The 24,487-nt window shown below is 51.8% G+C and overlaps 2 protein-coding genes and 1 long non-coding RNA gene across 5 annotated transcripts; 2 read left to right on the top strand and 1 right to left on the bottom strand.

Annotated features, from left to right (window-relative positions):
• The first annotated feature begins 1,062 nt into the window (after nt 1-1,062).
• Nucleotides 1,063-8,202, top strand: stmn2b (stathmin 2b). Its single transcript, XM_057021378.1, has 5 exons — nt 1,063-1,223; nt 5,226-5,321; nt 5,413-5,585; nt 5,932-6,123; nt 6,418-8,202. The coding sequence occupies exons 1-5, from the start codon at nt 1,205-1,207 to the stop codon at nt 6,475-6,477; spliced, it is 540 nt and encodes a 179-aa protein (XP_056877358.1). The 5' UTR covers nt 1,063-1,204; the 3' UTR covers nt 6,478-8,202.
• A 1,011-nt stretch (nt 8,203-9,213) lies between these two features.
• hey1 (hes-related family bHLH transcription factor with YRPW motif 1) lies at nt 9,214-11,620 on the bottom strand. The gene is given in 6 exon segments (XM_057021331.1): nt 9,214-10,643; nt 10,646-10,741; nt 10,957-11,038; nt 11,127-11,210; nt 11,292-11,367; nt 11,449-11,620. Coding segments are annotated over 6 exon segments (981 nt in total). The 5' UTR covers nt 11,535-11,620; the 3' UTR covers nt 9,214-10,086.
• Nucleotides 11,621-13,588: 1,968 nt separating this feature from the next.
• On the top strand, nt 13,589-17,097 carry LOC130518637 (uncharacterized). 3 transcript variants are annotated; one of them, XR_008948106.1, is made up of 6 exons: nt 13,589-13,857; nt 14,007-14,103; nt 14,239-14,331; nt 14,511-15,175; nt 16,542-16,733; nt 16,829-17,097. It is a non-coding gene; the product is annotated as an uncharacterized LOC130518637 (long non-coding RNA). The 3 variants fall into 3 exon arrangements; XR_008948107.1 differs by having other exon boundaries at nt 14,970-15,175; XR_008948105.1 differs by having other exon boundaries at nt 14,239-15,175.
• The last annotated feature ends 7,390 nt before the right edge of the window (nt 17,098-24,487 follow it).

Here is a 24,487-nt window from a genome sequence, read left to right on the forward strand (position 1 = left end):
AAAATCAGAAAACTACATCAACAGACTCGACACTGCCAAAATCACCCGATAAATACCATCACATTTGTCTTTAAAACCGTGGTGAACTATCGTGCCTGTTATCAGTCGTGTTTGACTTGGTGTGGCTTTGGTGGCTGCCAGTATTGTTTTTATTTTTATGGTACATCGGAATGGAAAGTAATTAATGAACATGTTTATTACCGGAGGAGAGTCTTAAACAACAATATGAGCCCAGATGTAGGTACACATAAACCAGGCTTGGTACGTTGCTGCCACCTAGCGGTTCATGATGGAATGAGTCCACCCACCCCTTTATTGGGCAACATTAATAATAATAATAATAATAATAATAATAATGATGATGATATGTATGCCTTAGGAATTTACTGCATTCTAGAGGCTTCATTGTTAGGGATTGGGCTATAAATAATGACAGAATTACAGTAATTGTAAAAATAATAGTGAAGTCTCTCCTATTTTCATGGTTCCTGTCCTGGAGAGAAACAAAGAGGGAGCGATGCTAATCTGATTTCTAAGAGCAATTGTCGGACCTTGAAAAGGCGAGCAGAGGGTGTGTGTGAGGTAGCCAATATTCCCAAACTCTCGTTTGCGGCCCAGAGTCAAGAGCGAGTCAAAGCAGAACATCCTCCAGAACATCCTAATTCTTTTCAAAATAATGTCTTATGGTAAGTTGACTTTTTGCGCCCTGTAACACAGCTTTTGGTACCAAATAATACAATTCTGAGAAGGAGGTTGAGATGTGCACCACAAAGCCAAAATACCAGCCTAATTAGTCCATACACTTAGAATGTTGATTCATAAATCTGAATTTATTTCATATGTTACTTGTTATACTTGCACTAAGCTGTTTTGAACAGTTCAGGATTAAAAGCGCGTTACAAATAAAATATGGTTAAACTGAAGTCGGATATTCTAAACTATAAGGCGTTCCATCAGGTGAACCGAGTACATTAAGTGATCGGAACAGCCCCGTAATTTTATTGTGAAGGCCCGAGCTCTCGATTTCCGGTGGCGTTGCTCTTATTTCCGACACTTGACGCGGCTCAGACATCGTAACGCGCCGGCAGCCTCCTTCCCTGCTGACTCAGTGCCTTAGCAGCAGTCGCTACCCAGAGCCTCAGCATCCAGCAGCCGACCGACGCACTCTCCTCCAGTCATCACTCCCGGGCACCACCCAACAGCCATGGCCAAGACTGCAGTCGGTGAGTTTGCCAGCCCGAACCCTTGTTTTTAGGTAAAGCCATGTGGCATCTTGGAGAGCAGAGAAAAGCTGTGGCGACACCCCTGAAACAAAAGGATGCAGAGGGCTGGTGACAGGGAGCGGCCAAACTCCTCTACAAGTCTATTCAATTACCTATTGAGATCAAATGCCATTAGCTTTTCGGCCTCCCCTGCCTAGATTGGACTTTTCTGGAGCTATTCTCTGATACCTTTGGCACCGATCAGCGGGGGAGGTGGGAGGTGGTGGGGGGGTGGGGGTGGTTGGAGGTTCGGCGTATCGCACCAGTGACGCATGTCGATGGATGTATGATGGAGCAAAATGATTAAAGCCAAAAGGCTGCGTGTCGACCCAAGGGCATTTTCATCCGGCCCAGACTGCAGATTTTAGCTGACGCACCTGGTCGCGCACCGCCTGACTCAGAGCCGTGCGGCATAATGCAGCGCCAGCGACCCCACCCAACATCTCCATCACGCCCGGTCCCTTCAGCCAGGCTGGCGCGTCAGCGTCCGCCGCCACAGCCTCTCCAGGAAAACCGGGTTAATTAACGATGCTGAATAATCTAGAGGCTGCTGGACCGGGTTTTGGTGTGGACGAGAGACACAGAAACACAGAGAGAGAGAGAGCGAGAGAGAGCATCCTTTTAAAGATTGCCTTTATGAAGATCAGCCTCCAGTCCTGTTAAAAGAAGGCGGTTCTGATCCGCTCCTGTTCCCTGGCTGCATTTATCACGTGCCAGCGTTTGGAGGCCTTGTCTTCCTGTCACCCGCCATAAGTGTGCTGATTCAAGGTGTGTATATACAGCCCATAAACGAGGCGTTCCGCCATTTGCTGCTTGACTCGTCACTTGATGGATGGAGGGGCGTCCAGACAGACAGGGGGGGGTCGGTGCTGCCTGTGCTCAGGGACACCAGCGGCTACACCCTGGCTCTTATATTTAATCTCCTCTCTCCCCTCCTCCTCCTCTTTAGCCTCTTTTCTTTTTCAGGTAGAGGGCGGGGGATGGGGATGGGGATGGGGATGGGGGGGGCAGTCTGGTGCAAACAGGTCGCTGGGTTCATGTCTTCTGTTGATATTTCGGGAGCGCCGTCGCTCGGTTGTGCTTTTTAGGCGGAGCGGTGCTGAAATTAGAAGCCCCCCTTGTGTGCTCGGCCTCCCAGCAGCCGCCCTCATCCTCCTCACGCACGCCGTCCTGCTCCAGTCTGCTGCCGCTGCAGCCCGTCGTGTGACGCCTGTCATTTTCGCCGGCGCCGAGCTCGGATCGGCCCTCTAATCCACCCTGACTGTGTGTCATCCGTCGGTGCAGGACACTCCCATGGCAGCGTCAGACGACACCAGTGCTCCGGGGTGACGACACCACGCCAAACGCTCCTTAGTTGAATGAAATCTGGCCCTATTCTAATAAAACCACTTACAATTGTTCCTTTCGCTGTTGTTTTGATGCCATATCCAAAATAATCTACATTTGACAGCTTTTGTGCGCTGATAAACTGGGCGATCGCTGCGTCTTTACACTTTTCCGGCGGAGGAACGCATTGATCAGCTGATTGATTTGCGTTGCGGCCCTGCTCTGATCCCAGGGTGTGGTTGAAGAGAACCTCCGCGGTCCATTTGTCTGCTCCGGTGCTCCGGAGGGGCAGAACTCTGTGGGCAGTTGTGGTTCAGAAGGTTCCAGGGAGCGATACCTTGGAAATGGGCCCCAGACGGAAGTTAGCATGAAATCTCCCAGGAGACTGTTGGGAAGAATGAGAAAACGGGATTGAGAAGGAGAATACATTAGCCCAAAAACAGTGCATCTGAGTGGGGGGGGGGGGGGGCACAGCAGATATTGATGATCTGTGTTCTTCAGTGGACGGATGGAGCGGGATGTGGTGGTGGTGGGGGGGGGGGGGGGGGGGGGTGTCAGGGCAGACCAGCTTGCTGTACTGGTGTGGACATGCTGGGTGGGGTGGGTGGTGGGGGGGGCTCTTCTGAAACGCTTCCGCCTTCAAAGGACTGACCCAGTTTGTGTAAAAGGCAGCCGGTGTCTCCACACCCTCCCCCAATCTGGATCATCTGTCATTTCTCTGCATCTAATCTCTGACCCCCCCCCCTTCTCTAGAGAAATACACCTGCGATTTCTTTTGACATTATAAAAAAAAAAATCTCATATATTTTTGATCAGGGATGTGAAATAATGATCTGGGGCCTCTGAGTTCGCGAGCTTTCCCATTTCAGGAGCTCTTCTTATCTCCCAGGATAAGGAGGAGAATCAACAATTAGGATTATTCTGATAGAAACAGAAACAGAACAGCCTTGAAACTAGCTCATCATTCATATTTTAATTTAAAATGGTTTTCTCTCTTTGCCTCCAGGATTTTTTTTTTAATTTAAATTTCTTGTTTTGTCTTTTTTCCCCCCCTCTGGATGCGATCTAGAAGAAACAATTAACTAATTAAAGCAGCTAATCAGCGAGGCGATCAATTTGCAGCCTTAAACTAGAAGTCACACACAGAAGGCGTGACCCCCTCCTCGGAAACCACTGGAAGCAGCTCTTCACGGACCTGCTCCACGAGCACTTGAGCCCAAATTACCTGCTCCGCCGGAGTGTTAACGTTAGGAGTCTTCAGCTGTGACGCGGAGAAGCGTGTGGGAGGAAATGGCTGCTGGGGGTCCTGACGTGAACACAACCCTAATGAGGCTGTGACAGCGCCTCAAACTCGCTGACCCCCCCCCTGTCAGAAAAAGTGGTACGGTCCGCTAATTACATATTAAAGCGCCGGCCTCCACCTGAGGTGGCTGCTTCCTGGGGCCGGTGGATGGAGAGTTGCCCCCTTTGCCCATTTGTAATCCTTTTGCCTGTCAGTTTACATCAAAAAGGTAGTAGCACATTATCTGCTTTTTTTAATTGTGCCCCCCCCCCATCCCATCCCATCCCCCAGCTCTCTGACTTCCTCCTGAGGGAAGGGTTTAACAAGCCCACCAGAGAGTAGCGAGAGCTCCATCTGAGAGTTGATCACATTAGCGCAGCGTCTCCTCGTCTGCAGGCAAGAAAGGGAGAAAGGCAGAAGAGGGTGAGCAGAGAATATGAGAGGGGAAGAGGATTTGGTTAATACTCCGCACCCCCCCCCCAACCCCCCGCCGCCGCCGTAAAGGAGCTCATCCCCATAAATCTAATTTCTGGCTTTCCTACTGTACCCTGCTGTGTATTGTGCGTCGACGCGCCACAGTCCACGGCCCTAGTTGACCATATTATGACGATCCGGGCGCTGATCCGTGCTCTGCAGCTCGAGCCCGGCGGAGCTGCATGAGACGTGTCGCAGTTCTCTGTTCTCCAGCCCCTCCAACAGGGACGCAGCAGCAGCTGCCAAAATCGCAGCGCTACAAATGATATCAAGGTTAGGCGAGGTTGCTCGTTCTCCTCCTCCTTCAGGGTCCAAAGGGCAGGTTGTTCCTCGTGTGTTTGAACCTTCTGGATGATAAATGAGCCGAGGAGCCCGACGTTTATCCTGGTATCTGCAGCACATCCTGGCAGAGCCTCAGACGCTTTGAGAGGGGTTCTAACGGCCTCGTTGTGCCGGTTCTTTGAGGAGACGGGTTGGGAGGCGGAGGGGCGTTGGTCCGGGGATGTTAATAAATAATACAGGAAGAAGGAAGTGCATACCTAATGATGTGTGGAGAACCCTGGAGGGGAGTGGCAGCATGCTGCTGGGGGAAATGAGGCCAAGTGAGGACACATCCAGGCCCGTTCCCTGGTGGTTTGTTGAAAACAAAGAAGCTAAAATGCCCACAAAACCCAGAGCAGCACCAGGCTTCTTTTGATGAGGTCGTCTTGAATAATTATTACTGGAAACGTCTGGATATTTAAATGAAGACCCTCCCCCTGCAGCTGGAAGTGGGTTACTGGTGCTTCATCTTTTTCTGTGTTACTGGGTTAATGATGTTGGTGGATTTCGGTGGCGCTCCGACTGTTCTGGACGCCGTGTAACGCCGTCTACTCCCACAGCTTACAAGGAGAAGATGAAGGAGATCTCAGTTCTGTCGCTCATCTGCTCCTGCCTCTACCCCGAGAGCCGCAAAAACATCTTGGGGGACTTCGAAGGTACGTTTCTACCAGACACGAGAGGTTTTTTTCTTTTCGTTTATTCTCGTCCAAAAGAGCGGGATGAAACGATGCGTCTTGTCTCGCGCAGACATGGACATCAAGCCCATCAACAAGCGCGCCTCAGGCCAGGCCTTCGAGGTCATCCTGAAGCCCACCTCCCCCGTGACTGATGCGGCCCATTGCATCACAAGCCCCCCCAAGAGGGACCTTTCCCTGGATGACATCCAGAAGAAGCTGGAGGCTGCTGAGGATCGGAGGAGAGTAAGGAAGCTTCCTTTATTTGCAGCCAGGCGTAACCTACACGTTCCCACCTCATTACTGGGACACACCTGCTGTGAAGCTAAACTGGTGCCGTTAAAGGACCCAGTCTCCTTTGTCAAGCTGCCCACATCCTGCGGCTCACCAACACGTCAATCCCAACATCAATAACAACATCAATAGATGTCCAATAGCGCAGCACAAACACACAGATGTTCCTTGGTCAAACACACCCGGGAGGAGATGAAGGATTATTTCCAGCAGCACGAATGTGTTGCCGTGTTTAGCGGTAAATCGATGCTCTGCTAATGCCGTTCCTGTCACCCCCCCCCCCCAACCACCTCTGCAGTCCCAGGAGGCGCAGGTCCTCCAGGCCCTGGCCGAGAAGCGGGAGCACGAGCGCGACGTGCTGCTCAGGGCCATGGAGGAGAACAGCAACTTCAGCCGAATGGCCGAGGAGAAGCTCCAGATGAAGATGGAGCAGATCGAGGAGAACCGAATGGCCTACCTGGCCGCCATGATGGAGCGCCTGCAGGAGAGGGTGAGCGACCTTTAGATCGGCGGATCGGCCCACATTGGGCCACAGCCTGACGCGCCTTTACCGCCTGATCGGTAGAGAAAAGCGGCCAGTCTGGTTGCTAGGAAACAGCACCCAGTCAAAATCTCCCACTCGTGAAGCTGTTAACTGTTCATGTTGTAGCACAAATGACTGCGTAGGGACCACTTTAGGGTGGTGCGTGTTGGGGTTCTGGCGGGTCTGGCTGTGCTGATGTGGGGGGGGGGGGCAGGGGGGCGGGAGGAGAGGATGGTGACGGAGGGTGTGTTGTTTTTCCAGGAGAAGCGCGCTCAGGAGGTGCGCAGGAACAAGGAGTTGAGAGAAGCCTTGACAGCATGAAGAGCCGACACACGTCATTTCAAAGAAGTCCAACACTCCCCCCCCCCCCCCACCCAACCCCCCCCCCCCCCTCTCCCTGCTGTACTCCCCCATACTGCTATGAATCTACCACAGCCTGAGATGACACCCCCTCCCCCCGCTGACAGGGTGGGAGGATCAAACGCGGTTGGGGGTAGAAAAAAAAAAAAACAACAAAAAAAAACAATATTAAAGAGAATGAAAAAAATGTGTCCCCCTCCCCCCCCCCCCCCCCCCCCCACCCCACCCCACACACACACACACACACACGCACACACACACACACACACACACACACACACACACACAAAGAATGTTTTTGCTCCGTTTCGAATGAAAAGAAAAGAAAAAAAATCCAATTGACGATCAACAGTGGGTATAGGTTTTTGTAAATACTTCTTTTTTTGTTATATACGGTACGATGCAAGCGGCAGAAGTATTGATCGCAGTGTGCCATTTTTTTTTTTCTACCTGAGTTGTGTCTCCTCATATCAGTGGACGTGATCCTTCCTTGATCTCCACGTTTGTTCATTTCGGCCTGAGTTCGGTGCGCAGGCGTGGGTGTTTGTCGTCGGTTCGCCAGTCCGGCTGCGTCCTCGCCAGGCCCGCGTCCTGGCTCCGCGTCCTGGCTCCGCGTCCTGGCTCCGCGTCCTGGCTCCGCGTCCTGGCTCCGCTCCCTCCTCCCTTTCCTGTTGGCGCTGAATCTCTGACCCTTGCAGATCTGGGAAGCCAAACGGGAACCGCAACAGGGCCGGGGCGAATTTCCATCCCCTCTGTTGCCAACCTTCAAAATTAGAAAGGGACAGGTGGGAGCGGGGCCGTTCTGCCGTCTGCGGGGGCCTGCGTGCCGTTGCTGCGTGCCCCCCCCCCCCCCCCCCCCCCCCCCCCCCCCCGTGAGGGAGATGGTGGCTGTACCAGGAGGACACTATAGCATTTATTGAGCCCATCCTCATCTCTTTCCCCTCTGTCCATCTGCAACCTCTCCATTTCTCAATACAAGCGCGTATACAGTAGAAGCACTCGCTCACATGCTCTCCACATTCAGGCGTTCAGCCAGTCATAGCACAGAAGTCGGTGTGAGCTCACTAGATTCTGTCCATCTGGCCCCGGTACCGTCACACAACCCTCATATTCAATGGCAAACTCGTATCCCCCCCAGAAATCCACCTTAAAATCTATTTCCGTGTCACGTTTTGCTGTAAACCACCACACATGTTTATCTGGTGAATGCCGACAGGAAGAAGAACCTGAGGTCAGGACCGATCCAGTAGATCCCACCTCTGTCCTTGTCCTAAAGCGCTCAGCACCCGTTAGAATCCACTCCGACACTGTCAGCGCCACCAAACGTGCGGGCACAGAGAGATATTGAAGCCATAACCGGGGTCGCTGCAAGGAGGGTTGAACACAGCATTACCATCTGTGAAGGTGTGTGTGAGGAAGCGTGTCCCATGAGCTCGTGAGGTCACACGCACACACACACCGTAGGCCCGTAGATGTGTGCGAGCGTGTGTGCGTTTTAGAAAGCGAACGTTTGTGCCGTGTGATATTGACCTGTGAAGCAACACAAGTGCATCAGAGACAGTAAGCAACCAACCTCTCTTTTCTCTCCTCTGTCCATTTGAGTGTCCCCCCCCCCCCTTCCCTCTGCACATATATCTTTGTGAGCAAGCAGTGGCCAATAAATATTTGGGGTTCAGTGAATGAAAATGGCTGAGTGTTTTATTTTCTTAGATATTAAGACCAGCTTCTGTTTAAGTCGTTGCACCACATCCAACTTTAATATGCAGCTAATGATCTTTCCTTTAGCCTGTTTCTTCCAATAAACTGTGCATGAATTTTAAAGCATTTACAAACGAGGCTTTTGTAGATTTTTTTTTTTTTTTTAAGTAATCGGTTTAAAGCTTTTTCCATTCTAGCAACATTTACTGTAAATAACAGCCTGAGTTAGCCTAAATCCATACAGCATTTATCTTTTTGTCCTTTAAAGTTACACGAGTATCATTTATCTGAGTGTTTTGCAAATTTAAAGATCGATAAAATGATGGAATTTTGCCAATCTTTAAATTAGTATCACATTTTTACTGCCGCAATACTGAAAGCTGAAGTACCATCTTTGGCCAGACGGGGGAGCCAAAACACAGCCCAACGACGTCGAGCCTATTCGCGCACCTTGGAATGTTGGCTGCAGCAGAGCTTACGTCACTTTGCATCACCCTTAAAAAAGAAGTGTGACGAAGAGGGACGACGGCCATCAAAGGAGGAGAGGACAGCAGTTTGGCACGTAAGTACACTTTCAGGTCAGTGGCCATGCAGCGCTGAGGAGGCGCCGTTGGGCTGGAAATGGTGGCAAAGTGACAAAAACTGATCCTTGTCCTTTTCTCACAGCTTTTCAAGTTCCTCACTTCTGCACTTTGACCCCCACCCCCAATTCCAGTCACATTCAACCCCCTTGTGCTTCTTCTCCCCCTGCTCTCCTTTCCTTCTTCATCCTCTTCCAACCTTTCATCCCTCCCTCCCTCCTTCTGTCCTGCTCTTGTTCCCACGCGTAGCATCCAGCCTTCCATTGTCCAGTACACTGTAAACCCTCATTAATGGTTTCCTGTGTACATGCAGAGGACACACACACACACACACACACACACATTTTTGCACAATCAACCATGCAGATGCACACAAAGAATTCACACTCAATAGCCCCAAAAATTGATTCATCAGAAGTTGTTTTGTTTTTTTTTTTATTAAAGGGAGGTTGACGCCACCAGTGGAAGCAGAGAAATGTGATTTGTCTGCACTTGCTTGCGCTTTGTACAACGGTAAAACATGCATCTGCCCAGCGGGGTTTAACAAGGAGACGCCGGGATCACAGATGGAAAACAACAGCCAGCTCTTCCTGATGAGAAACAACATGACTTAAATAACGTCCTGACAAGGAAAATAAAGAACGACAAGAAGAAAAGCTTGCTGAAAATGGCTAAAATGTTAGGAAAGAGATTTACAGGAGCATAACAACAGTCGGCCCCAATACGAGGGTGGCGGAGTTTGTTTAAACCGAGCTGGTAGCTAACTTCTGTTGCCAGTGACAACACCTGGTTTCGGTTATTCCACCCCATAAAGCGTCTTTAAAAGGAGGTGACTCTCGAGGACCACGGGACCTCCTTTCACAGTGAAGCCCCGGCACCACCAACGCTGGGTGTTTCAGCTCAGAGGCAAAACAAAGGCGGGGGGGGGGCAGTTTCACCCAGGAACCTGATGGGTGGCGCCTGCTTGACCATCTGGGAAAGCCGTCCTGATAGGCCACGAACAGAGGGTGAATCTTCTAAAGGGGTGGGTGGACAGAAGCAGAAACCAACCGCAGTAAATCACCCCCGCTGCCCTCGGTCGCGCCTCCTTCCTCGCCGCTTCTCCGTCTTTACAAAACACAACGCGTTAGCGGGAACACAAACGTCCTACAGCTAGATGTCTCCACGACAGGACGTCGGCATCGTACAAAAATAGCACTTTCAAGATGGGAAAATAAAAGTCTTGTCCTTTAAAGTCCAGCTCAGCTGGATGGAGAGTCTATACGCGGAAAGTGTTAAGCTTTTACTTCAGTCAGAAAGCTCCTATCTCCAGCCCCCAGGGTCTGTAGGGTTTGCCCACGCTGGATGTTGGGGCAGAGGGGCCGATGGCAGTGGCGGGGGCGATGAGGGGGAAGGCGCTGAAGGTGAAGGGGAATGCTGAGAGCGGAGAGAGGAGAGGGGGTGAGAGTTTGGACGCTGAAGATGAGACCAAAGCGGGGTGGACAGCGGTGGCGGCGGCGGTGGTGGGGGGACCTCTTAGAGGGCCCTGTTCTGAGTGCGGGGTGGCGCTCCGGCTCCGTCGGCCCGAGGCGTGGGCCTCCGCCACGGACGAGGACGGCGAAGACGTGGAGGAGCTGGACGAGGAGGACGACAGGGACGTCTGCGGGCTGCTGCTGGCGCTGCGGGGTAACGGCGCCAACGGCTGGTGCTGCTGGTGCTGGAGGAGCAGGGGGTGGGTCAGGTGGGCCGCGGGGGAACCGAAGGCTGAGCCCCAGGCCAGGTGGCTCAGACCAGAGTGAGCCTCTCTTTGGCTGGCGTAGTTGTTCAAGTGGGACACCAGGCGCAGCCGCAGCGGGTCCGCGGTGTCCAGGCCTCGATGATGCTCAGGTAGCGCGCCGTCTCGGCCAGGCACTCCCTGAATCCCAAGCTCCGGTAGTCCATCGCCAGAGCGTGAGCGTCAAAATAACCTGAGGAAAGAGCGAGGAGATGGGAGATTAGCGGCAAAGTGAGTGGAGCAGCGTTCTACAGCCGCCCAGGCTGAGAAAGAGTAAATAAGCAGTCAAAACCAGATGGTACCGGTAACAAACGAGCCAGACCAGTTCAGTCTCTCGCTGTTTACAATGCAGTTATAGGCAATGTGAGGTTATTTGTGGAGATATGGGCAGGTGGAGGTCTGACATACCTTTGCCTCCAGCAGCATGAAGCATCTTCAGGTGGTCGACGGTCATCTGCAGGATCTCAGCTTTCTCCAGCTTGGCTGAGCCCTTCACGAGGAGGGAGCGAGACAGCCGTAAATCACCCTGAACGCGTATAAATGACGTAAAACCTCAGACGGGGGCGCTGGGGGCTCACCTGTTTCTCAAAGGCGCTGGGAACCAGTCTGCGCAGCTCGCTCAGGCAGTTGTTGATTCTGTCACGGCGCCGTTTTTCGATGATCTGGCGAGCGACACGGCGCGTTACAACGCGATTCCGGAACGCGCGCGTTTCGGTGCATCTGATAAGGGGGCTTATACTTACTCCGCGACGCCTTTTCCTCGCCTGCACCTGAGTCGATGTGGTGGGAGACATGGACCCCAGGGGAGAACTCATGTTCCTTCAAAGAAATTACGCAAGGGACATTTACGCTGCGTCGTTTTATAGGTGTTCCTGTGCGTAAAGGGGGTTAATAACTTACCCATTCTCATCCGCGCTCTCCTTCTCCACCTCAATAGTCTCCTCCAGTTCACTGTCGGAGGAGCTGAAGTCGTGGTTCCGTTTCATGTCGGCAGTTAGTCCTTGACCGGCTCTGTTGTGTCTGCGCAGGTTCGCCCGGAGCGCCTCCGTTTGAAGCGCGCAGCTTTCCCACGGTGTCATTTCAACTGTGGAGGCGGCCAAGGGGGGAGGGGCTTCTGGGGAAAGCGTCCAATCGCAGAGGGGCGGTGGGGTTTGAGTGACAGCGCAGTTGGCTCAATCGCAACCTTGTGCGCTTTGACAAGTGAGAGACAAAAACATAAATATCAGACATATCACTTTGTCGACGTTTCGGCCTGATTCGTCAAGACTTTTCCTTCTAACAGCATGTTTTGGAAAAATGCAACTCAATAAAATCATTTACAAATGACCTCTTAAAGTTAACATTTAATAAAAACGAGGGAGGTGAAGAGGGCTACGGAATAAACGTCGGAGTGGCTCATCTCCAAACGCAGCCGTTGAGGATCTTTGAAGAAACTTTGACAGAGGTCCAAAGGACTTTCGGTCCAGAACTGTCCCGCCGCCCCTCGACCCCCCCCTCCTCCGTGTGTGTCCCGGTGGTGGTGGGGAGTGGCTGGCCGGCTGTCAGCACGCGTTGGCCGTGGGAAAGTTCCCCAACCGGCGCTGATAACCAATCAGAGGCCGACGGCCGTCTCCGGAGCTGGAATGAATGGAGCAATTGGTCGGGGCGACGGGCGGTCTGCGAGCGAGCGTGTGAACCTGTAATCCAATACTAACTCAGCCCGGAGAGACAGGGAGAGCTGCCGCAGCCCAGAGGAAGCCACCGAGTCTAATCTTACCCCACAGAGAGACCTCATGCACGGCGGAGACGCGGTGGGGACTTCAGTGGCTCCGAGCGCTCAACACAATCAGCCGGCAGCGCCACAAGACCGCTGACTCCGAGCACAGCCACACTCCGCACATCACCCGTCTGGGCGGTTGGTGGCTGTTTGCGTGCACGGGGGGGCTCGTGTGACTCCACGTGAAGGGGAAAGGGGGGGCTCTTTGAAACCTTTGCTGGGGTCCCGATCAAACTTTGCACCACTGGAGATGCACGGACCAGTGTTATCTGCGCATACTAACATTGTTTGGCTGAAATGAATTAAATCAATTAATTAATTTTAAAAAAAAAAGGGGGGGGGGGGGGGGCTTCAAACAACTTCATCCCTCTGAAAAGAATGCCCCATAAATCCTGTTTACTGTCCCCACACAAGCACGAGTATGACAGGATGAATTCTCTCACTGACGATCCGACGATGAAGATGGACACGGCACACTGTGCACTAAATTATGGACGAATACACAACTCACGCGCACGCTGCAGCGATCCTTATCAGAGGGAAGCCAAGGAGGGCACGGCGGCCATTGGAGGGAGAGGAGGCTGTTTTGTTTGGTTTATTTGAATGAGAGGAAGCACTTAGGGCTGTTTTCATCTCATTGTTGTGCAAGGCTACACTTGTGGCAGCACTGACACACAGATGCAGCCCTGCAGTCACTGAACTGATTATTGGCGAGCTGTGTGTGTGTGTGTGTGTGTGTGTGTGTGTGTGTGTGTGTGTGTGTGCGTGTGTGTGTGTGTGTGAGACCTGCGTTAACGCAACCTGATACCTTTGTCACAATAGACACAGGTGTGCATGTGTGCGACGACATAATTTGTTGAGTGTGTGTGTGTGTGTCTGAGTCAGTGTGTGTGTGAGCGTGTTTGGGAGTGGGAGGAGAGGGGAAAAGGGGAGGCGGGGGTGAGCCCTCATGTTGTATTTCAAGTTCACCCAGAGTTCCCACGCTGTTATTTTCTGCACGGCTGTCTTTGTTCTACCGGTCTCATCACATGTTGTGATTAGCAGGGCCTTTCAGGGGCCGCCTTTGAAGGTGAGGGCCCACAACAGACATCATCCAACCCCTTCCTCCCCCCCCTTCTCATCTCTGATGTAAATCAGGCCACCAAACCACCAGAAGCTTCGAGTTTTGTTTTTATTTTTTTGGCTCGGCTCATTTCTCCTTTGCACACGTTTCCTTGTTTTTGATCTCTCCATCGTTATTATTCCACCAATATATTTTTTACAGCGTGCTGTGAATACAGAGAGGTGAATCTGTACAAGGAGGGAAGTTTTCTGTGTTCATTGATGGCATTAAGGCTAGATTGAGTGTTGTTTATTTCTATTTAATGCACTCAGTTGTGATGGATGACGGTCTACATTTCATCAGGAGTTTAGTTTGAATTCCCCCCGGAGACCAGGGGGAATTCTACATGAGTCCAGGGAGGGCAGATCCATTTAAGCTACCGTGTTGACGGAGCGCATTGACTGATTTGGATACTGTGTTCAGGAACTCCCAGGTTACCCTTCAAACAAAGGTCAGGCTAAATGCTAACACTTTACAGCTTTCTAAAAGATGTTAAATAGCCTATTCGATGGAGTAAAACGTCGTAGAAGTGATCATTTTGAACTTTCGCCCATTGCTAACGTGCATTTATCCTGCTACACTGTCTATTTTTGCGGTCAGGAAATGGTGCTCGCCTTCAGAGGCAATACTCGGATCAAATATGCAGCAGGAGCTTGTGTGAGTCACAGTCTAACGACGAGAGCCGCGGCGTCTGCAGGTTAGCCACAGACAGATGATTGTCCACTGGAAACAATACAGGCAGCAAATCTGCTGCGAAGCCCTGTGGAGCGCGAGCTTGTTATTGTTTAGAAATAGAGCCCTGCGGAACGCCAACTTTGTTTTCTCTTGACAGCGAGAGGAAGCCACCTCTAATTCTACTCCAGATGTGTGTGACACCCAACTATTGTGCTACGGTCCGAGGCGAGGGACGGAGGGAGACATGGACGTGAGTGTTTTCTAGGGGGGTGCATTGTATAGAAAGTGGGCAAAGAGTTGTATGTGAGTGAGTGACACAATGGTATTGTTCTTTTTGGGGTGTTGGTTGAATGTGTGTGTTGAGGAAGTGAAGGATGTGTCGGAGTTGACCCAGTGACACTCATCTCTGTCTTGTCTCCCCATGGGAAGTGTTTGAGGGCAAAAAAGAGGAAGCTGTCTCGCTGACAACACCAGCTTTTAGCGCTGAAGTGTGTTTTTTTCCCTCCTTTTGCAGCAAATTGCTAGTTTAAGGTAACTTGTTTGCATTATTTTATCCGACAACTTAAACCTAAAAAAAGAAACACACGGTATAAACTGTTTGTCAGAGCTCTTTCTCAGAAATCTTTGAGGTCACAGCAAACAGGAGAGGTCTCCAGCTCCTGGAAAGCATCGAAGAACGAGGCTTGGCGACCTCATGATCCCGTTTAGCTACCGCTAAGTGCTGCTCTCTTTCTAGCCACCTAGCGAGCACTTTTTGGGCCCTGGCCGCCTCCTCTTGCATCCGCTGTCCTTCCCCGACCCTATTGTACAGCAGTTTATTCTCCATGTGTGCTAGACACTCATGGGTGGACATTTTCCAGCTCTGTCTTCTTTATTCTCTCCTTCAAGATTGCAGCCTGTGGAGAGGAGGGACCCTGAGAGGGACTGGAACCAACAGAGCAACATTTACGCTGACTGGATCTGCTGTGGGGATGTGACCTCCTGTGGGAGGACCTGCTCGGTTTGCTGCTGTGGTGGCTGCTAGAGTTGGGACGTTTGGCAGGTGCTGGGCCCGCGGATGGCAGAACCCAACCCGGTAGTGCTTCGGGGAGCAGGTAAGCTCTGCGGCGCCTGATGCTGACTTGTCCATGATCTTCTTAGGTTGCAGTCGGTGTTGGAGGGCGAGCCTGGGTGGAAGGATTGCCGGGTTTTGGATTGATTTCGGGCCAAAACATTAGCAAGCAGGACCCAAAGGTTCTTTTAAGGGTTTTGACTCTGCAGCAGTAGTACAAAGCAATGCAGCACAATAGTAATAAACACTTTAATAGTATAGCTGGTTGCTTTATGGTTAGGGTCAGATTCTTTGATTGTCATATCGTTATCTTCCTGGCCTGCTGGAAAGAAACTTGCTAAGGTGAGAAGGTAGCTTGGAGGGTCCGCTTTCACATGCGGATTAATAAAGGCTGGTGCTCGGGGGCCATTGGGGCTGTCTAAATATAAACGTGAGCGTCTGGTCGCTGCCCTGAAGAAGCACGTGGCAAAGGCCTGGAGTGTGACTCACTAATTGGTAAAAATTTGGACACTAAAGCAGCTTAAAGATCACATTACCATGACGGAGGTGAGCTGGGCGGTTCGCCGGCCTCTTGCACACCTGACACTTGCTCCAGACGTCAGGATGGAGGCATAAATGTCGCAGGAGCACGTCTGGACTACAGGAAACTCAGAAGACTTTGCTGCCCTTCATCTGCAGATCTCTGCAGACTTCTGATGATCCTCTAATCCCAAGTCTGGAACAGTTGATACGTGCATCCAGCAGGTGGATGCCGAGCACTTAGGTCGGCATCTGGAAATATACCTGTCATGAATATTCATCAGAGGCCCAGAGCGGTCCCGACTAATCGGAAGGTAACGGTGAGAGTTGAGCAGCTGGTTTTGTCGGGGCCTGGGCGCGACCCACGTCTGGAATGGGTGAAACTCCTGGTGGGTGGTCACTGCGAACAGAGAAGGAGAGAAACCCAGAACAAAGGCGGCATTTAACTTTCATCTCAGCTTGAGGTGATTATTCGCTTTGAGTCTGACCCAGTCACACTTTCGCGCTGGCCTCTTGGCCTTGGAAAACTGTGGATTTCGTCTTTTGACATTTAAACGTGCAGCCAGGAGCCCGAAGGACAAGCGCGGCAGCCCAGATTCACGTAAGGTTAACCTGCTGGAATGTGACAGGAGTCAGAAGTCGCGTCAGAAGTCGCGTCAGAAGTCCCTGGTTCCCGCCTTGAGAATCGCTCAGATCGTATCTTGTGATATAGCTGCTTTCGGAATGACGTGAGGCGATAATGAGAACATGTTGGTTCCAGACTTTCACGCAAACACACTCCTGACACACACACACACACCCAATCACCCACCTTTACTCACTAATTCGATAACGAGCCCGAACAGTCGTGACATGTTTTAACGTTTGACATTTGGCCTCCCGAAAAACAGAGCTGGAGGAGAGAATGAGCCTCCCGTCAGCGTCCTTCCAATCTGGGGAGAAAGCCACCGCCCCCCCCCGCCGTGAGGGGTTACTGGTCCTCTGACCCTGGTAATGATGGAGGGTCAGGAGTCAGGTTGTTTGAAGGAACCATCTACGTCTGCAGAGCGCGTGAGGAGCGCCTGGGAACCAGAGCTCACCATGTGAGCCCGTGAAATTGATCTCTCCACAGGGGACAAGTGGTGTGTATTTATTTTTATGTGAGGTTGTGTGTGTGTGTGTGTGTGTGTGTGTGTAGGAGGGGCACGGCCGCAACAGGAGACGCAGCAGCGGAAATGGCAGATCTCTGCGGTCGGACTGTCGCTGGGTGACCTGGGCAGCTCGTCTGCCCGCCTGTCTGCAGCGGGACCGACGGTGACAGCGGACGGAAAACATTCGTCTGAGGTGACGGGGAAAAAAAGTCCCATCTGCTTCTCTCATCAAACTGGTTCTCGCTCTCGTTCCTGACTACTTCAAAGACATGTATTGTCTGTAAATAAAGATTTACAACAGCTCCTAAAACCCAAAGAGCCCCTATTGTCTGTTGCTCCACGGTTTCAGATGGAACGTCGGCGCTAAAGAACCGACACAAAGTGAAAACCTTCCGCATCGACAGCTGAGCTCTGCTCAAATTAGCGTCATGAGCCACACTTTGACACCAGGAATCTGCCGAGATGACAGCGTCGAGCACGGTTCGGGTCAACGAAGCCAGCACAGGCTGGGGCGCATCCTCCCAGTGACGCACGCAATGGTTGTCGGTTCAATACCGGACCCTTGCAATGCTGCCCATTAATGCAGCCTCCTCAAGTACATGTGGACATAAATGTAATGAAGCTTGTTGCTCCCTATAGAGGTGAAAACACATCTGTGTGTGTGTGTGTGTGTGTGTGTGAGTACCGCTGAGACTGGCCCCTCCAGCGAAGGCTTCCTCTTCATCTCCTGCATCTGCTGCTCCCCTCGGCGCTCCGAGGCCAAACCGCCGCTGTCTGTGCGTCTGCTCGGCCCGTTTGGATGCGACCGCTTCCGCCGTGTCTGCAGGCACGTCGCGGCAGCTATGAAACCGATCCGTTTAATCACAGGGGGATCTTGGGAGCTTTCTCGTCTGGCTGTTGCCTCTCAGAGGATTTGAACAGACATTTCGAAACAATCAAATCTATTAGTTGGGACTTCTGCTGTCTGATCCCTCGCCGCAGACACGCCCGATTCACAAAATTCCCTCAGGTGAAATGAGGGAAAATCGCCCAATACAACACGTCAGTTTATTGAATTTTTCAGCGGTGTTAATCAGGCTGATTTGATTCAGTTTTCCAGAACTTTGTGGCGCAGTGGAAACGCAAACCACGCAAAATATCTGGAATAATATCATCCACGTGGATTCCCGGAACATAAAACTTCCAGGAAATGTTGGTAAAGGGGCTCTTGAGAGAGAATCAAGCTTTTCTTCTTCTGTTTGTGGTATTCGCTGATGGAGTTCTTCACATTTAACTGCTAATCGCTAACGCGTCACATAGCCATCGAGAAAACGCAACGCACAGCACGAACAGGGTGACACAACGCGCCATGGCGACCACACCAGCGGCGTCCATGTTTACGGGAAGTCACACCAGGCTGAGGGAGAATAACTTTTGTGTTGTAATCATGTCACTCAGAGCTCAAACTCAAAACAGTCATTAGGCAAACTTCCCCGACTTGTTTGCGTTTGGCCTTGTGAGTGACGTGTGCGTTTGTGTACACGCTTCGAATTCACCATGCCTGCGTGTGTGGTGTGTGTGTGTGTGTGTGTGGTTAGTGCAGCAGTGATTGATGTTTATTTGGTCTGTGGGTTGACACACAGTCTAGCTGTCAGAAGCTCCACCGACAGCTCTGTTTTTTTTGGGTCCCAGTGGCGGAGGAAAGGCTGACACTGGGGTCACCGTCGTCCCTCTGTCCCCTGCACCCCGAGACGCTCTCATGGAGACAACATCCATTTGTCCTTACTCCAACCAGTTAAAGACTGATCCGTGTTGCGACATGGGGAAGTTTTCCTGATCGGCGTCGGCACAGACGCCTCCAGAGGGAAAGACGTAGACACAACGCTGATAAGCGACGCTGGACCGAGACGTCCACGTCCACGTCCACGTCCACGTCCACGTCCCCTTTTCGGTCTTCTGCGTGACCTTTCTGTAACCTGTGGAGCGTCTTCCTCTGGGCCCGGTCACGATTCCGCTTCGGCACACACAACACACACGCTCACAAATGCTGACGTGCTCAAGATGGCACGGTACATGAGCACTTGGTCAAGCATGTAATGTGACCCCGTCCCAACCAAACACACACACACACGCACACACACACATGCACAGGAATAAAGAGGTCATCGCTTTGCCATCTGGTAGTCAGATACCCCCCCTCCCTGCCTAATTTAATGATATAATAACCTGTACTCTCCAAGTCCTTCGACTCATTGCACCCAACCACACACACACACACACACGCACACACACACACACATACACACAGCTGACATCTTCGTCACAGAGGAATGACGAGAGTACTGTCGGAAGACTATGGTAGGGTGGGGTGGGGTTGCAAAGACGGTCTGGCTGTGTGTGTGCGCGTGTGTGCGCGCGTGTGTGTGTATCCCTGCCGTAACGGCTGCTCCCTGCCGTCTACACAGCTGTCTCCTAGACACACCGACCCACACAAACACACACTGGGCGGCTGTGAGAGATCTCCCCCACGACTGCTTCCCAGGCCTGTGACAGCGAGAGGGAGAGAGAGGGAAGAAAGGAGGGGAAACGGCTGGAAAGGATTACTCACACAAACACACACTTACACACCAACAACCACGCGTGAAAGATTACGCAAACAGACACAGAGACGTTATCTTGAAGATGAACGCACATCAGCACGGTAGCGCTGCTGTGAGGGCGTGAAATCACATTTTCTCCTTTGTTCCTCCCTCCTCCTCACCAGCCTGAGGACGGAGACGTCGGGGAAACGAGCCGAGCGAGTTAATTACCAGCTGAGACAAAAGAAGTTACGACTGGAATGGAAATTAAAGCAGAAACCCTGAATTTCCCCCCGGTTTAGAACCTGCTGGATCGTCCACCTGCATTCCACCGTTACTGCTGAACACAAACAAAGAGAATTATTCTTTTTAGGCAAATTAGCAAACAATTAATGCACAAATTTCAGTGTTTCAAAGTGGGAACACGAAGCAGGAAACCGGAAAACGCCGTCAGGTCGAACCGACACGATACACGATTGTTTCCAGAGGACGCCGAAGACACAGCTGCACTTTTGGAGGGTAACTTTTGGAGTTATGGTGCTTCCAAAAGCACTTTGAGCCGTGACAAAAACCTATTTCCATTTTTTTCCTCATTTGTGGTCCAGGAATGGCGTCAATTCTGGTGTCTCCTGGGGACTTTTGGAAACCTCTGATGTGCAGCACGAACGTGTAATTTGTTTGAATCCAACATGTTTCCAACTAGTGAAGATGTTTCTCTTAATTGGCTTGTTTTTATCAGCTCGCATGGGACAAAAACACCGTTTCCGAGCTTTGGATTTCCTGCAAAAAAAAACCCTTTAACACAAATATTGATGATGTCTTTTGAGGGGAATACTTGCCAGGAAATGAGACCACAGTCAACAGGAAGTACTGGTCAACCAAACTTAGCAGCTGTTGACGGGGTATTTACTCCTACTGACCAGCCAAATGTGCCACATCTTGAATGGAAGAATTAACCCTCTCGTCTTTGCTAGAAAAACCCTAACGTCCTTTAAATTTCCCTCTGGAAATGTTTTGATTCCCGAAGGGTCCTTTTTCAGTTATTTATCGAGGGCCTCGTGGTATTTGGGACATGCCATGTGAAAACGCGCAGCGGACTGCGGACCGCTGCTCCTGTTTACGTTTGCGTCGGGCGCTCTTACGCCGTGTTTGTTATCCCTGCGGATGGAAATAGACAGAGGCCGGAGTTTCGCACAGGAAAGGCTTTGTTGGCTGTCAGAGTTGTCACTGTGGGGGGAGTCGTTGCTGCAAAACCACACTCGCATTCTGGACTCCGCATCCTTGATCAGGTCCGGGCTGGGAAGGACTGCTGGCATTCGGCGGCTTTTAATAGGAGACAACTGTGGAGAACAAAGGGAAAGACAAAAAGAAATCAAAGGCGCTCCTGACTCGGGGCCTTGGTGCTCGCCGCACATATTTCCTTTGTAGCCTTTGTCACCATTCTCATGGATATCTGGGGTGCATGTTGCTCAGTCAGCACGGGTTTCTGGCTGTGTATGTTTGTGTGAATGCGGCGTGCGGCCGAGCACTGTTGTGGTCGACGCCGCATACTTCCCGCCGAGGCACGGCGTCGCGAGCCCGGGCAGAAATCCTCGGTGTTTTTGTTGTGTGCTGCCGACGGGTGTGGGAGCGAGACAGAGAGGAGACGCGGGGCAGAAGGAGAGGTTACCGCCAGTAAAGAGGGGCGATTGAAGGGAAGCGATCGCATGTGGGCCGCGGAACTGCTGAAAAAAGGGGGAGAAAGAATGTGGGGTGAACACAGGCGGCAGTGTGCTATAAATCTCACTGCAGGAAACGCACTCAAGATGTGATCAAACTCTCGAAAACGGTGGAAATCGGGCCAAAAATCGATGATTCTGCCGTGAAATCCGGAGCATTTCTGCTTCCTCCGACCCCTCTGACCCATAGAGACACCACCCAGTTCACAATGTCGGGCCAGACCTGAACAGTTCGTCCAGAAATACGTGATTTGATACAAGGGTTGGGAAATCCCGTGTGTTCGAGTGTGTGTCCACGAGTGTGAGGTTTTAAATAAGCAGCTGGTGGATTATAAAAGAACCGGTGTGTCCCTCGCGTCCGGAGGCTGTCGTCATACTTCCTGTATTTGGCCGACAGTGCGTGATGCCACTTCCTGTGCTCGGACCGTGACGCTACGCAGCTGCGGCAGGTTGCGCGGCGCTTCGAAGGAAGGGATGTAAGTAAGTCGCGCGCGGGACGGACGTGATTCCAGGAATTTAGGAGCACATTTTCTAGAATAATCCTGTCACGATTCCCCCGGTGAAACTTCTCACACACAGATTTCCCAAAACCAGCCCCCCACTGGTCTGACTCACTGGTTTGACTCATTGTCAGCCCACTCTTTTCACATCCAAGCGTCTTCAGATGGAACGGACCCATTTTTGGGGTCGGTTCCCCCCTTCCGAAGCTGCAGGGAGGGCGGCAGGCCCGCGCCGGCCGGCGTCGTGGCAGCTCACGCGCGTGTGCACCCATGTGGCGCGCTCGGCGCCGTTCCTCCTCGCCGTTCCTTCCACAATAATGGCACATTGTTTGCTTCATGGTCGCTCTGCGCACAGCTCACATGCTTCCTTCATTTGAGATGATGTAATGCCTGGAAGTGTTGTATTCCAACAGGAAATACTTTAAGGTACCGTTGCGCCGCACGCACGCACCCGGACGCGGACAGACAGACGGACACGTGCACTTAAAATGGTATTAGAAAGGTGAAACGGGCCTGTATCTGCCGGTTCCAACCCGCTCGGCTCTGTTGCGTCCGTAGTGTGTTAGCGTGACCTTGCTTGGCAGCCAGGCTGCCGGGACATGCGCTTCATTGACTGGGAAGTTTGGCAGCTCACCTCCCGCTTTCTGGCCACTCATTATCTGGACGGGGGGGGGGGGGACTCGCAGGAGGGACGCCTCCACGCCGATAGGCGCCGTTTGCAGACGTACACACGGAGCAAGACAAGCAGGAGTCAGTGTGAGAACTTAAGCCGAGCCTCTGCGCCAGTCACACAGATGTTCCTCTTGGCACCTCGGCAGGTTGCGATGGGGCGGCACAGGGGGCCTTTGTGGGGTCTCTGGGGCTGCCGAGGGCCAAACAGGGCCTCAGAGTCTGGTTGAGGGCTTCCTTTGTGGGACACAAAACATTGTCTGTGCTGGGAAAGGCCATGAGGATGGGAACGCTGCCCAGAGCTAGCCTGTGTTTGACTCTGAGTGTGTGTGTGTGTGTGTGTGTGTGTGTGTGTGTGTGTGTGTGTGTGTGTGTGTGTGAGACAGAGACAGAAAGAGTGCTGTATGGGGTGTGAGAGACACACCACAGTGTGATTAAGGGAATTTGAGTCAAGTTGTTTGAACATTTGCCGCAGCATCACCGCGTTGAGCTCCAAGTTTGAACATTCGAGACATATTTCACATTAAAAAAATGCATTTTTGGGTCTCCCTCAAGTATTTAACGACTAACGGAGTGTTTATCACTCCCAAGTCTGGATAACTGTGGCTGTGCTTACTGGCAAATTAGGCAGAAAACGGAAAATTGAACCCTCGTATCCACATTCACTCCATTTTCCCCCCAAAATGTGACCTAAATTATTGGTCTATTTTTACTGCACCACAACACGACGTCAAAGTGACTTCGGAAATATGAAGCCATATTTTTTTTTTTACGTCAACGTCAACAGCCAGTTAATCCTGGGATAATGTTGTCACCAGAGTCAGAGCAGACAGCCTAACGAGCAGCTCCACCCTGCATTTCTTTCAAATATGATAAGATATGGTGATGATGAAGGACCAGGAAACACGGCGGCTATTTTAAGCCTAGAGTTTGGTCGTGCGCGTGCGCGTGCGTGTAACAGGGCAGGCGGTGGGAATGGATGAGGAATGTCAGAAAACCAAAGAAGGAGAAAGAATGAAAACAAAAAGTCAAGAAGTGGTTGAAAGAACTGAGGAGGAGAGGGTCTTAAAAAAGAGCCAGACTTGGTGGCTGACGGGGGGGGGGGGGGCAGCAGACGTGGACAGTGCACACAAACACGGACCGCAGGAACATGTTCGGAGGGAAACATTAAGTGTTACAAAAGGGGGGGGGTGGGGTTGATAATGCTTCAACTCATGAGAGGCGTTTGGCCCCGGGCCCCGAGGTTCTCTGCGGTGAGCAGTATTTTATACGAGACAAGCGTGACCCTCAAGTACGATCGAGAATGTGCGAGTGTGCGTCAGTGTGTCCACTCTGCAAAACCGCCCTGGAAAGCCCCCGTTCCTCCAGGAGCCGGTTCCGCGGGGCCAGCTGACTGCTGTCTCACCGGCTATTTTGGTCTTCAGACCAGATGAGGCTCGACCTGTTTGACCATCACCGAGCTTCATCCAGGAACTGGTCCTGGGCGGGATTCACAGGGGGCGAGAACCGGTGACCCGCTACATTTTCAGGGCGCAACCTTGTTCGGGACCCGGCTTGGTTGCCAGTAAAAGCAGAACCCTCATTGCTGGATCTGTTATTAGTTAATTACAACCCTCATGTTTCCCCTAAACGGCCCCGATCTGCTGCATTTAGGGTGGGAATGTTGGAGAGAGTAAATATAGCATCGAAAAAGTTTTATCTTCAAGACTACGTGCCACTAAGAGACACGTGCTGTGTGTTGGCGAGCCTGCCTACACACACACAACACACACACACACACACACACACCACACACACACACACACACACACACACACAGCAGTAGCTCCGGTAGCAGTGTTTAGTTTCCACATGATGAGCGTGTAATCTGTGCAGGTTCCTGCCTGCTGCTTTGTCCTCCTCCCAGTCTGACTCGTCTGTCCGACCTGTGAGGGGGGGGGATCGACTGTGTCCCTGTCATAACGCCGGATCACTGTCTACAATCTACTGACTCAAAGGGATGAGAGAGATGCCCTGGAGAGGTCGGTCTACGTCTCGGGTTGCGTATTCCGTCCCCGCCGCCGTTTCCTTGCCTGGTTTCGGTTGACGGCGTCGCTTTACAGCATCCGAGGACCCAAAAGAGAAAAAAAAAATCGTTTTGAATGTTTTCTCCAACTGCACACAAACGAAGGCGGGGGAGATCAGGCGATGCGCGTCCCTGCCAGGTTATTTTGGTGCGCTCTGGCGCCTCCTTCCACCTCTCGTTATCTGCCCCGATCCAG

The sequence above is a fragment of the Takifugu flavidus genome, chromosome 21 (assembly GCF_003711565.1).
Source record: "Takifugu flavidus isolate HTHZ2018 chromosome 21, ASM371156v2, whole genome shotgun sequence".
In the NCBI taxonomy this organism is placed as follows: domain Eukaryota; kingdom Metazoa; phylum Chordata; class Actinopteri; order Tetraodontiformes; family Tetraodontidae; genus Takifugu; species Takifugu flavidus.